Source organism: Quercus lobata, chromosome 4 (assembly GCF_001633185.2).
Source record: "Quercus lobata isolate SW786 chromosome 4, ValleyOak3.0 Primary Assembly, whole genome shotgun sequence".
Classification (NCBI taxonomy): Eukaryota; Viridiplantae; Streptophyta; class Magnoliopsida; order Fagales; family Fagaceae; genus Quercus; species Quercus lobata.
In genome coordinates this window covers 75,368,887-75,382,513 of record NC_044907.1, presented here as the reverse complement: position 1 = coordinate 75,382,513, position 13,627 = coordinate 75,368,887, and the positions used below count along the sequence as shown (strand labels likewise).

Below are 13,627 nucleotides of genomic sequence, written 5' to 3'. Positions count from 1 at the left end.
TTAACGGGTCTCAAATGTACAAATAACGTAATTATCCTGTACAATAACAAAAATAATGAGATTGAGGACCCATACGATAATTAATTGAAAAGCGAAAAATATATTGTGATATAACAATTGTCACAAGAAACAGAGCAAGGATGTTAAAAAAAGAAGGTAACTTATAAATACAAAATTTTGAATTAAAAGAACATTTAGTAAATTTGGACAATATGAAACATTAAAACCAAAAGTGGGTCACCATAATTGTAACCAAATAAAATGGGAGAGCATAAGCATTTGATTAAAGTCGGACTCATTATGCTTAGAAGTTAGAACCCATCAGCACTCAATTCCCAGAATATGTAAATTAAAGTTTCTCAAAAAAAAATATATATATATATATATATATGTAAATTAAAAAAGCCACGGTGTTGTTCACACACATTAATAACTTTGAACAATATGCAACATTAAGCAAGAATCATTAAAAACCAAAACTGGGTCACCATTATTGCAAACCAAATAAAATGGGTCCTCATTACTATTGTGAGTAACAAGTAATATTGATTATCAAAAAGTAACAATTTATATCACACACCGTGTCCAAAAGTCCCAGACCACAAATTCGATCACATTAACTAAAAAACATAACCCCCCCCCAGAGTCCACTAACAAGTAAAACCATGTAGTACCAAACAAACATTAGTTAAAGTTAAAACCCCATCCAATCCAAAAAAAAAAAAAAAGTTAAAACCCCAAAAATAAAAACTGGCCACTTGAAAAAACTGGTCAAAACCTCACTGGTGGAGTCACATAAATTCAGTGACCGAAATCTAAGTTACAAACCAATAAATTAAGGAAAACCCATTTTAGTATATGAGCCATAAATCAAAATCCTATCCTAAATTTATTAACTTGGAGACAGATACAATCCCCATAAATATAGACAGAGAGAGAGGTTTCAAAGAAAATCAAGAAACAGAGCATCAAGAAAATCAAGAAACAGAGCATTAGAAGGGATATTAAAAAAAAAATCAGGAAAATCAAGAGTCTTACATGATTAGCCCTGTTTCCATACACTCCGTCGAGCCGGAATTCATGGATGGTCCATCTTCCCATGCCGTTGAAGCCATTCTTGGCGACGAAAGTGAAACTTCTCTTTGAACCATATTGTGTTTCGTTAAGAAAAAGTTGTTCATCCTTTTGACATCTCCAAGTTCCACACTGTGTAGATCTCTCAATTCGCTTCCCTTTCTGATTCTTCTTCTTCAGTTTTGCGTAGAAATAGAGACGCTCCATGTGGGTTTCTTGAAAGACTTTTATCCATGCGTTAGGATCCCCATAAACATCACATTCAGTGACATAATTCATTGAATCCTCAAACATTGGCTCTCCATTGACCCTGTTGAGAAGATAGTAGAGAACAATTTCTGGGTCTGTGGGACCAAAAACAACACCGGGTGGCAAGTCATACATGGCTAAAATCTTGAGCACAGATGTATGATTAGAATCTTGGTGGTGTGTTAAAGAATGTGTTCAAAGGGTTTGAACTTTTTGAAGTTTGAAAAGCAAGCAATATTTTTTTTCTTTTTTGGAAACGAAAGAGCAAATAATACTGAAGCTAAGATAATCAATGGAAGAAGACTAGGATTGAGGTTTCCGAATACTTAAGGGATTATTATATCAGAGATACAGAGAATGGCGGTTTGGGGATGTTTAGGGGTAAATGGGTAATCACAGGAATAAACTTCCAACGGTCAAAATGGCTAAATATAATTTCAAATTTTTAATATTAAATCTGGGGTTAGTTCATTGACGTGATGACTTGTTTAGTAAAGTTGAGTCTTTGAGAGTTGCGAGTAGAGAGGCCAATAGGAATGGGAGAGGAAGAAGATGAACAAATTGGTGATAAAGAGGTTATTTTCATTTATTATTTTCCAATGACATATATGACTACCAACTCTTTGTGCACCAATTTTGTGGGTATTAATTTTTTTTTTTTTTTTGAAATACATATGTATTAATTTTAGGTAATACATGTTGCACACAACATACATCATTTTACGATTTTAAAATTCAAAATCATGACTGATGAGGATAAAATTAGGTAGACAAGAGTGACGGTATACGCCTGACAAGGGTGACGAGGTGTTTTTGCCGTCAGCATTCCTTCAAGGCTGACGGGGATATGAAGAAAAAGAACTCCGCATATAAAGCTGGACATCCTGAAAGTGACGGGGTAAACATAAACTGACGGGGTAAACTTAAAATGACGGCGTCAATCTATGGAAAGATTGATCTGCACGTTTACGTATATAAGTAAATAACTTGCTCCCCACGTTTCAAGAAACCTGAGGACTCCTATATGGAAAGAATCCCGTAAAATACGCCCAAGAAGACTCCTATAAGGAAAAGACTTCTACTCCAAGGAAAAGAGGTCAACCCTCTACTACTATAAAAACCCAAGCACCCTCACAAACCAAGGTACGCATAATTTACCCTCTCTAGCACTCTAGGGCAGTGAGAATAGTTTTAACTTGACCTTCGGAGGGTGTTTGGCCGGTACCACACCGGTACTCTCTGCTAGGTTATTCCTTTTCGTTGTGCAGGTGCCATTGACGATCGTACGAGGAACGTGTGACTCGCTGGTGGTATTATTTTCGGCATCATCAGTTGGCGCCATCTGTGGGAAACGTCGCACATTTTCGCTTCCTAGACAAAAGAGTTACATGGTACTCACTCGCTCAATGACGACCACCAACGACGTTCAAGAAGAAGAAGCCCCTACGACTGCGCTTGAAAGGCAGGTGAGGACACTCGCCACCGCCGTGGAGCGCCTCACCAAACAAAACCACGACCTAGAAGAGCAACTGAAACAGAAAAATGTAGCTCCCAACAACCAAGGAGCAGATCAAGAAGGAACCAGCGCCGACAGAAGAAATCAGGAAGGACCCCAGGCCAGCAATGCCCCGAGCAAACCAGAACGACAGAACACAAGCATCCCCGCCCTCGCAGAAACCACTCCGCCACTTGTTATCGCGGAGATGCAGGCCATGAAGGAACAAATGGAGGTTATGATGAATGCTCTCAAGGGACAAGTATCAAGCGACCTGGACGACCTTGTCAACCGAACTGACTCGCCGTTCACCACCACCGTCAACTCCTACCCTTTACCAAGTAAGTTCCGCATGCCACAGATAGACAGTTATGACGGGTTCAAGGACCCACTGGACCACCTGGAGACCTTCAAGACCCTAATGCACCTTCAAGGAGTAGCGGACGCCATCATGTGTAGGGCCTTCCCTACAACGCTGAAGGGCGCAGTGCGAATTTGGTTCAGCCGACTGACACCAAACTCCATCAGCACCTTCAAAGAGCTCAGCGCTCAGTTTACCGCACACTTCATTGGAGGCCATCAATACAAGAAGTCTACGGCTTGCTTGATGAGTATGAAACAGCGAGAAGATGAAACTTTAAGGGCCTACATCTCCCGCTTCAACAAAGAGGCACTCTCGATCGACGAAACCGACGATAAGATACTTGTTGCGGCATTCACGAATGGCTTGAAGAAGGGCAAGTTTTTATTTTCCCTATACAAAAACGACCCAAAGACCATGTCGGAAGTACTTTATCGCGCCACAAAGTATATGAACGCTGAAGATGCGCTGTTAGCTCGGGAAGAGAAGCCCAGGAAAAGAGAAAGGCAGGAAGACAATCGGCAGGACCAAGGCAAAAAGAAGACAAGAACAGGAGACCGAAGGGAAGAAAGGCGCCCTAGACCCCTGTGGGGAAGGTTCACGAGCTTCACTCCGCTAACAGCCTCGGTAGATCAAGTCCTTATGCAAATCAAGGACGAAGAGGCTCTGACGTTCCCGGGAAAACTGAAAAGTGACCCCAACAAACGTTCCCGGGATAAGTATTGCCGTTTCCACCGCGACCACGGCCACGACACGGCTGATTGCTATGACCTCAAGCAGCAAATTGAGGCCCTTATCAGACAAGGAAAGCTGCAGAGATTCGTTAGCAAGGAGAAAGCAGATCCCCCCGCACAAGACCAACCCCCCCGACGGGACAATGAGCGACCGAGGCCTCCGATCGGGGATATAAGGATGATCATAGGAGGAACGGCTGCCGCCGGGTCATCCAAGAAAGCCCGCAAGACCTATCTTCGGATGGTACAAAATGTTCAGCTGACGGGAGTCGTACCGAAGATAGCACGGAAAGAAGGTCCCGTAATCGGATTCTCAGAAGAAGACGCGCAGCGCCTTCACCATCCACATGACGATGCACTCGTCGTCAGCCTGCGTGTGGGAGACTACAACATGCACCGGGTGCTGGTCGACAATGGCAGTTCAGCAAATATTTTATACTACACGGCGTTCCAGCAGATGAGGATCGACAGGGAGCGATTGATCCCAACAAATGCCCCGCTTGTTGGCTTCGGCGGGAGCCGGGTATTCCCATTGGGCGCAGTCACACTATCCGTCATTGTAGGTGATTACCCTCAACAGATAGCCAGGGACGTGACATTCTTGGTAGTCGATTGCTCATCAGCCTACAACGCTATCCTCGGGCGACCCATGCTCAACTCATGGAAGGCAGTAACTTCCACCTACCACCTAATGATAAAGTTCCCGACTGACTACGGAGTAGGGGAACTGCGCGGGAGTCAAATGGCCGCAAGTGAATGCTACATAGCCATGATGGAAATGGAGGATCAGGTTCAGGCTTTAAGCATAGAAGAGCGCCGGACGGTAACAGAGCCGGTTGAGAAGTTAGAAGAGATACCCCTTGACAGTTCCGATCCTAGCCGAACAACCAAAATTGGAACGCTCGCTAACACCACGATCCGTCAGGAGCTCATAACCTTCCTCAAACGCAATCGAGACGTATTCACGTGGGGTCATAAAGATATGCCGGGAATAGATCCTTCAGTCATGGTGCATAGGTTGAATGTATCGCCCACCTTTCCACCTATCAGACAAAAGAAGAAAGTGTTTGCCCCCGAGCGAGACCGAGCCATAGCAGAAGAAGTCAGAAAGCTACGGGAAGCAAGTTTTATTAGAGAAGTATACTATCCCGACTGGTTAGCAAATGTAGTGATGGTCAAAAAGGCAAGCGGGAAATGGCGGATGTGCGTGGACTTCACCGACCTCAACAAGGCCTGCCCCAAGGATAGCTACCCCCTCCCGAGGGTCGATGTCCTAGTAGACTCTACGGCTCGACACCAGTTGCTGAGCTTCATGGACGCTTTCTCGGGGTACAACCAAATCCGAATGCATGAAGCCGATCAAGAGAAAACGTCGTTCGTAACCAACCAAGGCCTCTTCTGTTACAAGGTGATGCCCTTCGGTCTGAAGAACGCAGGCGCAACGTACCAGAGACTCATGAACAAAATGTTCGCGCATCAGATTGGGAGGAATGTCTAAGTCTATGTGGACGACATGTTGGTAAAGAGCCGAAGGGAGGAAGATCATCTAGGAGATCTCAAAGAAACATTCGACACACTTCGCTCCTACAATATGAAGCTCAATCCAGGAAAATGTGCCTTTGGAGTAACGGCAGGAAAATTCTTAGGATTCATGGTGTCTCAAAGGGGAATCGAAGCAAACCCGGACAAGATCCGGGCCATCTTGGATATGGCACCACCAAGAAATGTGAAGGAGGTGCAAAGCCTCAACGGAAAGATAGCGGCACTAAACAGGTTCGTATCAAGGGCAACGGATAAGTGTTTACCCTTCTTCCGAACATTGAAGAAATCCTTCGAGTGGACTGACGAATGCCAGCAAGCATTCGAAGAATTGAAGGCTTACCTCTCCTCCCCACCATTACTAAGCCCGTCGCAGCCAGGAGAAGAGCTTTTTCTCTATCTAGCCGTCTCCCCCGCAGCCGTTAGTGCGGCCTTGATCAGAGAAGAAGAGAAGGTGCAAAAGCCCATATACTACGCAAACCGAGCGCTTTGTGGTGCCGAAGAAAGATACCCGCCCATGGAAAAACTTGCCTTTGCATTAATTACGGTAGCCCGCAAGCTCAAACCGTACTTCCAAGCCCATACAGTGAACATCCTGACTTACAAGCCCTTAAGGCGAGTAATGAGCAGTCCCGAAGCCGCGGGACGATTGGCATTATGGGCTGTAGAACTGAGCGAATTTGATATTCAGTACCGCCCACGGACCGCCATCAAGGGACAGATCGTCGCCGACTTTATAGCTGAGTTCACTCATGATGAAGATAAGGGGGCAGCAGAGTCCCCTCCATGGAGTATATATACGGACGGGTCATCCAACAGACAAGTCGCAAGGGCCGGCATTGTGCTATTATTGCCCGAAGGAGACACCATTGAATGTATGGTCCGTCTCGACTTCCCTGCCACCAACAATGAATCAGAGTATGAGGCTCTGATAGCAGGGCTCGACCTCGCCAAAGCAGCAGGAGCCGCGAGGGTAGTCATCTACTGCGATTCACAGGTCGTCACTAACCAAATAAATGGAGACTACGAGTGCAAGGGCGAAAAGATGAAGAAGTACCTTGATGAAGTAAAGGCGAGAGTGGATGACCTAGAAGCCAAAGTCGTCCAAATTCCCAGAGAAGAAAACGAGCGAGCCGACCGCCTCGCGAAGGCCGCTTCAGCAGAACAAATGGTCATCCCTGGTAATGTACTCTCCTTCGTGTAGCTTTCTCCGCTAATAGATCTCAGCAACATGCAAGAAATATGCTTCGACAGAAGCTGGACGACGCCGTTAGTTTCATACATGAAAGAGGGGGTCTTACCAGACGAAAAGGAAGCCACAAGGAAACTTAAGGTCCAAGCAGTGAGGTTCGTCCTGATAAAAGAAGTCCTTTACAAAAGAGATTTCTCCCGACCATATTTGAGATGCTTGGGTATGGAAGAGGCAGACTACGTCATGAGAGAGGTGCATGAAGGAATCTGCGGAAACCACTCAGGGTCCAGATCGTTGGTACACAAGCTTGTGCGAGCAGGGTACTATTGGCCCACCATGCAGAAGGATGCCGAAGCCTATGTCAGGGCCTGCGACAAGTGCCAAAGGTTCAGCAATATTATTAGGCAACCAACCGAAGAGCTGACCCCGATAACGGCCCCATGGCCGTTCGCACAGTGGGGCTTAGATTTTATGGAACCCTTCCCTACAGCAGTACGACAGCTAAAGTTCCTGGTGGTAGGCATCGACTATTTCACAAAATGGGTGGAAGCTGAAGCTTTGGCCACAATCACGGAGAAAAACGTACGAAGCTTTGTTTGGAGATGCATCATATGCAGGTTTGGCATTCCTAGAGTCTTTGTCTCAGACAACGGACGGCAATTCGACAACGACCCCTTTCGAGATTTCTGCTCACAACTAGGAATAAAGAACCACTATTCCTCCCCTGCCCACCCTCAGGCTAATGGCCAAGTCGAAGTAACGAACCGATCCTTGCTCAAGATTATCAAGACTCGGCTCGAGAGGGCAAAGGGTATATGGCCCGATGAATTGCCAAGCATATTATGGGCATACAGGACGACAGCAAGGACACCCACAGGGGAAACACCATTCCGACTGACGTATGGAGGCGAAACGGTCATTCCGGCAGAAGTTGGGCTCACAAGCTACAGGGTGCACAACCCCGACGAGAACAAAAACGACGAGGCTATGTGACTACAGCTGGACCTAATAGACAAGATTAGAGCAATAGCAAAACAAAGGCTCGCTCGGTACCAGGACCGTATGGCTAAACGTTACAACTCTCGGGTCCGACACAGGGACTTCCAGGTTGGAGACCTTGTTCTCAGAAAGGTCATGGGCGCCGCTAGGGACCCTACCCAAGGGAAACTCGGCCCCAATTGGGAAGAACCCTACAGAGTCACGTCGTGGCAAAGGAAAGGCACATACCATCTAGAGACGTTGGAAGGAAAGAAGCTGCCGCACCCATGGAACGCCGAGCACCTACGAAAGTACTACCAGTAGGAGCGGCAGCATGAAGTTCAACTTTTTCTTATTTTATTTTACATTCCAGCAAAACTTTAGTCTCACTCCTCAGAACTATCATTTACTTTAATCTTTTGCAACAATTCTTCTTTTTAGCCCAAGGGGCAGGATTTGGTTTTAATTACTTTTATTTAAATGCATGGCAATAAGAGGAGTTTTATTCAGAAATTGCTGAAGTGTATTTTTTCTACGGTCCACTAAGTTCACGGCCAAAATCACTAAGTCCATAACATACAGACCAACGAAGGTGTCAAAGACATCAAGACTAAGGCCAAGTCTGGAAAGGCTAAAGCTAAAAAGCTGACGGTCCAAAAGATGAAGCAATCATCATATGGACGAGGTCCTAAAAAACTGACGGACTAACGAAGATGTTAAATACATCAAGGCTTAAAAAACTGACGGGCCAAAAAAAAAAAGATGTCAAAGACATCAAGGCTAAGGCCGTGAAAATGACGGTCCGAAAAAGCTAAAAAGCTAACGGTCCAAAAGATGAAGCAATCATCATATGGACGAGGTCCTAAAAAACTGACGGACTAACGAAGATGTTAAATACATCAAGGCTTAAAAAACTGACGGGCCAAAAAGGGATGTCAAAGACATCAAGGCTAAAAAACGACGGTCCGAAAAAGCTGAAAAGCTGACGGTCAATAGATGAAGCAATCATTATATGGACGGTCCTAAATAACTGACGGACTAACGCAGATGTTAAATACATCAAGGCCTAAAAAAACTGACAGGCCAAAAAAAGATGTCAAAGACATCAAGGCTAAGGCCGTGAAAATGACGGTAGGGAAATGATAAAGCTAAAAAGCTGACGCCCAATAGATGAAGCAATCATCATATGGACGTAGCCCTCAAACCAAGACATACAATAATGAGTCATCAAGCTGACGGATTTAAGGGATTGACGACCTTAAAACAGTGTAACCAACCAACAAGAGCTGTAAACCGATGGACACCAAGCCGACGGAGCTTGGAGACTTGGCACGATGTCATGCCAACGGGGGTTTCCAACAGTTCAAAGAGCTGACGTGGTCCAAGCAGACGGGAATATTTACCAAAATTTCGCCTAGGGCTACCATCAACAAAGAGATATAAAAGCTACGGAAATTAAACACATACACAACTGTACATAAACAAAAGCCCGAAGAAAACAAAAAGAGCACTTAAACATTGTTTAAAATTACAACTGTTCTCTAATACAACTATTTTATACATGGCCAAAATACAAAATAAAAGCTAAGGGGCAGGAACGTCAGCATCGTTGCCGTCAATTTGATGGTCTTCAACATCCACAATCACGGCAGGAGAATCAGAAGCAACAGAATTGGCAGCAGGCTGAGCTAGGACCACACTGTCGTCATGCCTCGGAGTAGGCTGACGGAGGCTGTCGTCTCCGTCATCCATGGTGATCCCGGACAAATCCAACTCCGGATAGGCCGACGCGACTTGCTGAAGGCAGTCTTCGAACCCGGTGCCATAATATTCACCACACGAGTTAAAGAAGGACTGCGACACTTTGAAATCTCTAATCGCGTCAGCCCCCGCCGTCTGCAGCTTTTCACCTAGACCCGTCACCTCTTCCTAGAGTTTATCATTCTGACGGCTGACCTCCGTCAACTTCTCCTTAACTTCCTGCAGCTCCTTGTTGAGGATACGGATGGCTTCCTTGTACTGAGTTTACTGGTTCAACAGGTTCGTATTATGCTTGCGAACTCGAGTGACGACCCCCTCCTTCGCCGCACAACGGTCTTGAAGGGCCTTGACGCGCACCAAGGCCTAAGAAAACATATCCGTCAGTTGAAAAATATACCAAAGCAAAGCAAAGCTTCCCCAAACAAAATTGTAGTAAACATACCCTGGTGAGGTCGAAGAGGGCTGACGCCCCTAGGTTCTCCGTCCCCACCTGGTCACAAGGTTCAATGTCCGTCGGTTTTATCAGGGACCCAACCTCCCCGACGGCATAATCCTTGTGAGTCCGGAGACGGCAGGGGCCCTCGCTGACGGGACCGGTAGAGGTCATCACCCCCTTGCCCGCGCCATGGCTAGGCTTATGAGGGGACTTCTCCTTCAGTGGTTCGTCCCTAGGAGTGACGGCAACCTTCTTTGTGGGACGGCTGTCACCACCATCAGGCTTCCTCTTCGTCACCTTAGCGACGACCTTTGGAGTTGACGAGGCCTCCCCTACTGCCTCCTTATTTTTTCTCTCCTCCTTCTGACGGGCTGCGGCAGCTCTTATCCTTTGCTTCGCAGAGTCCATTTCTACAACACAAAGAACACCGTTGGGGCAAGTAACGGAGGAATAAAACTGACGGGATAAATAAAAGTTTACTCACGTCGGCGTGCAAATTGCTCCAACCTTCGGGCAGCCGCTGACGGTTCTGGACCCCCACAATATAAATGAAGGGTGTCGAGGGTGATCAAATCCCTGCACTTACAATCTTCCAAAGGGATTTCCAGAATTCGTTGGATGAACTCCTCCTGCTCGTCAGTTACGTGCGGACGGGTATAAGCTGAAAGAAACAAAGTGTTAATGACATCACCTCATAAAATAAACGGAAAGAACATAGCTGACGGGGTCCACCTGAGTCCTTGACAAAGGCCCAAGTGTTGTCAAAATAGCCGCGAGGCATCGTCGCCCACTCTTCCTGACGGCAAACCCAATCCGTCCCTTCAACAAAAAAGTACCTACTCTTCCAGTTCCTATTTGAATCAGGCATGTCTGATACAAGCCGTAACCCTTTCTCCCTGGCATTGAAATGATATGTCCCCTTGGACGAGGCGATATGATAGGGCCTATAGCAATAAAAGAATTCGTCTAGCGTAAGCTGACGGTGTCCTCCACTAAGGTTGCCCCATAGGATTTCAGCTCCTATGAATGTCCTCCAGGCGTTAGGGGCAATTTGGGTGACGGATATGCCTAGGAAGTCTGCGAGTTGACGGTGAAGGGCCGTCAATGGTAACCTAAGTCCCGCAGCAAACATGGCATCATACATGCCAACGTCAGCTGTCCTCCCAGAGTAACACCTCTCGTCCTCTCTAAGGAGACGGATTGGGATATGGTCTGGGATTTGATAATGAACACGTAACTCCCTGAAAACTTTACCACTCATCCTAGGCGAAAATTTGTTGACGGCCCAATCCTCAAGAAGAATGAAGGGACGGTTATCTCCAGGACCCTCCGAGGTTCCTTCACAGGATCCCTCATCCCTGTTGCTCTCCTCTCCGTCAACATCCATTCCATCCCCTCTCTCCTCTTCCTTATCTCCCTCAGCCAATCTCTCATCAACGTCAGGAGATTGTGCCGACGTCTCTCTCTCTGACGAAAGGGAAAAGTCTGACTCATCTCCAGAACCATAGGTCTCGTCGTAGCCCGCTCCTTCGCGGGCTGACGACTCCTCACAAGACGCGTCACTTGACATCTGACTACCTACAAGTGACGGATCCAATCTAAGTACCTAGACTGACGTTCTCACTAATGAGGCAGAAATAAAAAAGAGAGAGAAAGAAGAAAGAAGTGGAGATGAAAACTTACCGGTATGGAGGCCTTCTGGATGACTCTAAAAGACAGCGACGGATAAGCCGACGGAAGTGAAGCTGACGAAAGGAGGGCGACGGTCTTTCTCTCCACGAGATCAGCAAGGATGAAATAGTGAAAAATGAGGGGAAGTGCTGTTTATATATGGAAAAAATGGCGCGGAAGACGAAGCGACGTCTCGTCAAAAGCAGAGCCAATAGGAACGAGCCACCTGTCCAAGGCATTAAATGCACAGATCTACGCGAGCGATATTCCTGCCTCTTTAGAAAACAAACTCCACAACCCGTCAGTATAGAGTCTGACGGAGGTATGGAGTAGGGGGCAAGTGATGAGGATAAAATTAGGTAGACAAGAGTGACGGTATACGCCTGACAAGGGTGACGAGGTGTTTTTGCCGTCAGCATTCCTTCAAGGCTGACGAGGATATGAAGAAAAAGAACTCCGCATATAAAACTGGACATCCTGAAGCTGACGGGGTAAACATAAACTGACGGGGTAAACTTAAAATGACGGCGTCAGTCTATGGAAAGATTGATCTGCACGTTTACGTATATAAGTAAATAACTTGCTCCCCACGTTTCAAGAAACCTGAGGACTCCTATATGGAAAGAATCCCGTAAAATACGCCCAAGAAGACTCCTATAAGGAAAAGACTTCTACTCCAAGGAAAAGAGGTCAACCCTCTACTACTATAAAAACCCAAGCACCCTCACAAACCAAGGTACGCATAATTTACCCTCTCTAGCACTCTAAGGCAGTGAGAATAGTTTTAACTTGACCTTCGGAGGGTGTTTGGCCGGTACCACACCGGTACTCTCTGCTAGGTTATTCCTTTTCGTTGTGCAGGTGCCATTGACGATCGTACGAGGAACGTGTGACTCGCTGGTGGTATTATTTTCGGCATCATCAATGACTTCAATTCAAAAATAGGATAGGTGTAAAATTGTGTATAACAGTTTGTGTGTGATAACCACAACCCTTAATTTTATGGTGCATTTGACTAAAGGACTAGGATTAACTCACAATTTATGGTTGAAGAGAGTAATAAACTTTGTTCGGGCATTTTTGCAAGCTTGGTGGTGGCAGCAGAGGTAACTGAGGCCCACATTTGAGTTAAACATCTCCTATTTTCTTCTTCTTCTTTTTTGGGTTAAACAAGAACGTATGAATATTTGCACTTTAAGTCCTTCCTATTCACATGATTTTTTTTAATTGAAGGATGATATTCCACTGTTTGACACCAACCAATAATTTGAGCCCAATTCCTATGTATATATCATGACTAATAATTTTCACTTCTAACATTTACTATTGAATTTTTCCTCTGCTTTGATTCTTTTGAGACCCTCTTAATGGCAACTTCTGTGTTGAATTCACTTAATAATCCCCTGTCAACGCCTCTAAATCCTCCTCCTTCAGCAAAGTTGCTTTGGAAGTGGAGAAACCAACACTAGCCCATTTCGGCAAAATTTTATGAATATGTTGAGAAATGAATTACCCAGTTTTTACAAGTTCGTTCCTTGAATTTTTGTCAATAACAGACTTTGTTTCGATAATCATGAGTATTATTTATGCTTACTTTTCTTGATTACTCTTGCTTCTGTTTAGTTTTAGAGCTCCAACTTTACACACACATGTACATACATTCCTAATATATGCATGTACAGTTTTTCTTGATGTTTATGATATGAGGATAATGTCAGATTAATGGGTCACATGATCCTCTGTTCTTGTGCTGTGCTTACCCAAAACTAATCGTGTTTGGCCGCTTGTGCTCCACGACCCTCAATTTCAAAAGCAATATACATGGGTCAAGGCTAGGATTAACCCTGCCTTCCCATATCTTCACTCTGTTCTAAAGGTTGTTGGCGGTGCATCAAGCTCTATTTTGGACAAAAGGCAGAGTTTGAGCCAATCATGGTTCTTCTAATGTTCACTGTTCTTATTTTACATAATGTCTCAAATGGGGCGTAGACAAAAAGAAATAAATGATTATCTGTACATTGATAATGAAACTGTACAATTCTATACCAAAAAAAAAAAAAAAAATGCAATTGCTTTTGTGGTCACCAAATAACAACATAGGCCCTTGTAGACAAGTGTGCCTCTCTCCCTATGATAA

The 13,627-nt window shown here is 45.2% G+C and overlaps 1 protein-coding gene across 1 annotated transcript; it reads right to left on the bottom strand.

Moving 5' to 3' along the window:
- Positions 1 to 1,458, bottom strand: LOC115985810 (NAC domain containing protein 52-like). The gene is made up of 2 exons (XM_031108710.1): positions 1,039 to 1,458; positions 1 to 36 (listed from the first exon to the last, which is right to left on the bottom strand). Exons 1-2 carry the CDS (start codon positions 1,456 to 1,458, stop codon positions 1 to 3), a joined length of 456 nt encoding a protein of 151 aa, XP_030964570.1.
- Between the last annotated feature and the right edge of the window lie 12,169 nt (positions 1,459 to 13,627).

What these genes read in the sequence shown, in the direction of transcription:
- LOC115985810 (XM_031108710.1), bottom strand. Translation starts at nt 1,458, where the DNA reads ATGTATGACTTGCCACCCGGTGTTGTTTTTGGTCCCACAGACCCAGAA. An exon ending in ATGGAAACAGGGCTAATCAT is followed by an intron (nt 37 to 1,038) that starts GTAAGACTCTTG and finishes GTTATTGTACAG; the next exon opens with GATAATTACGTTATTTGTAC.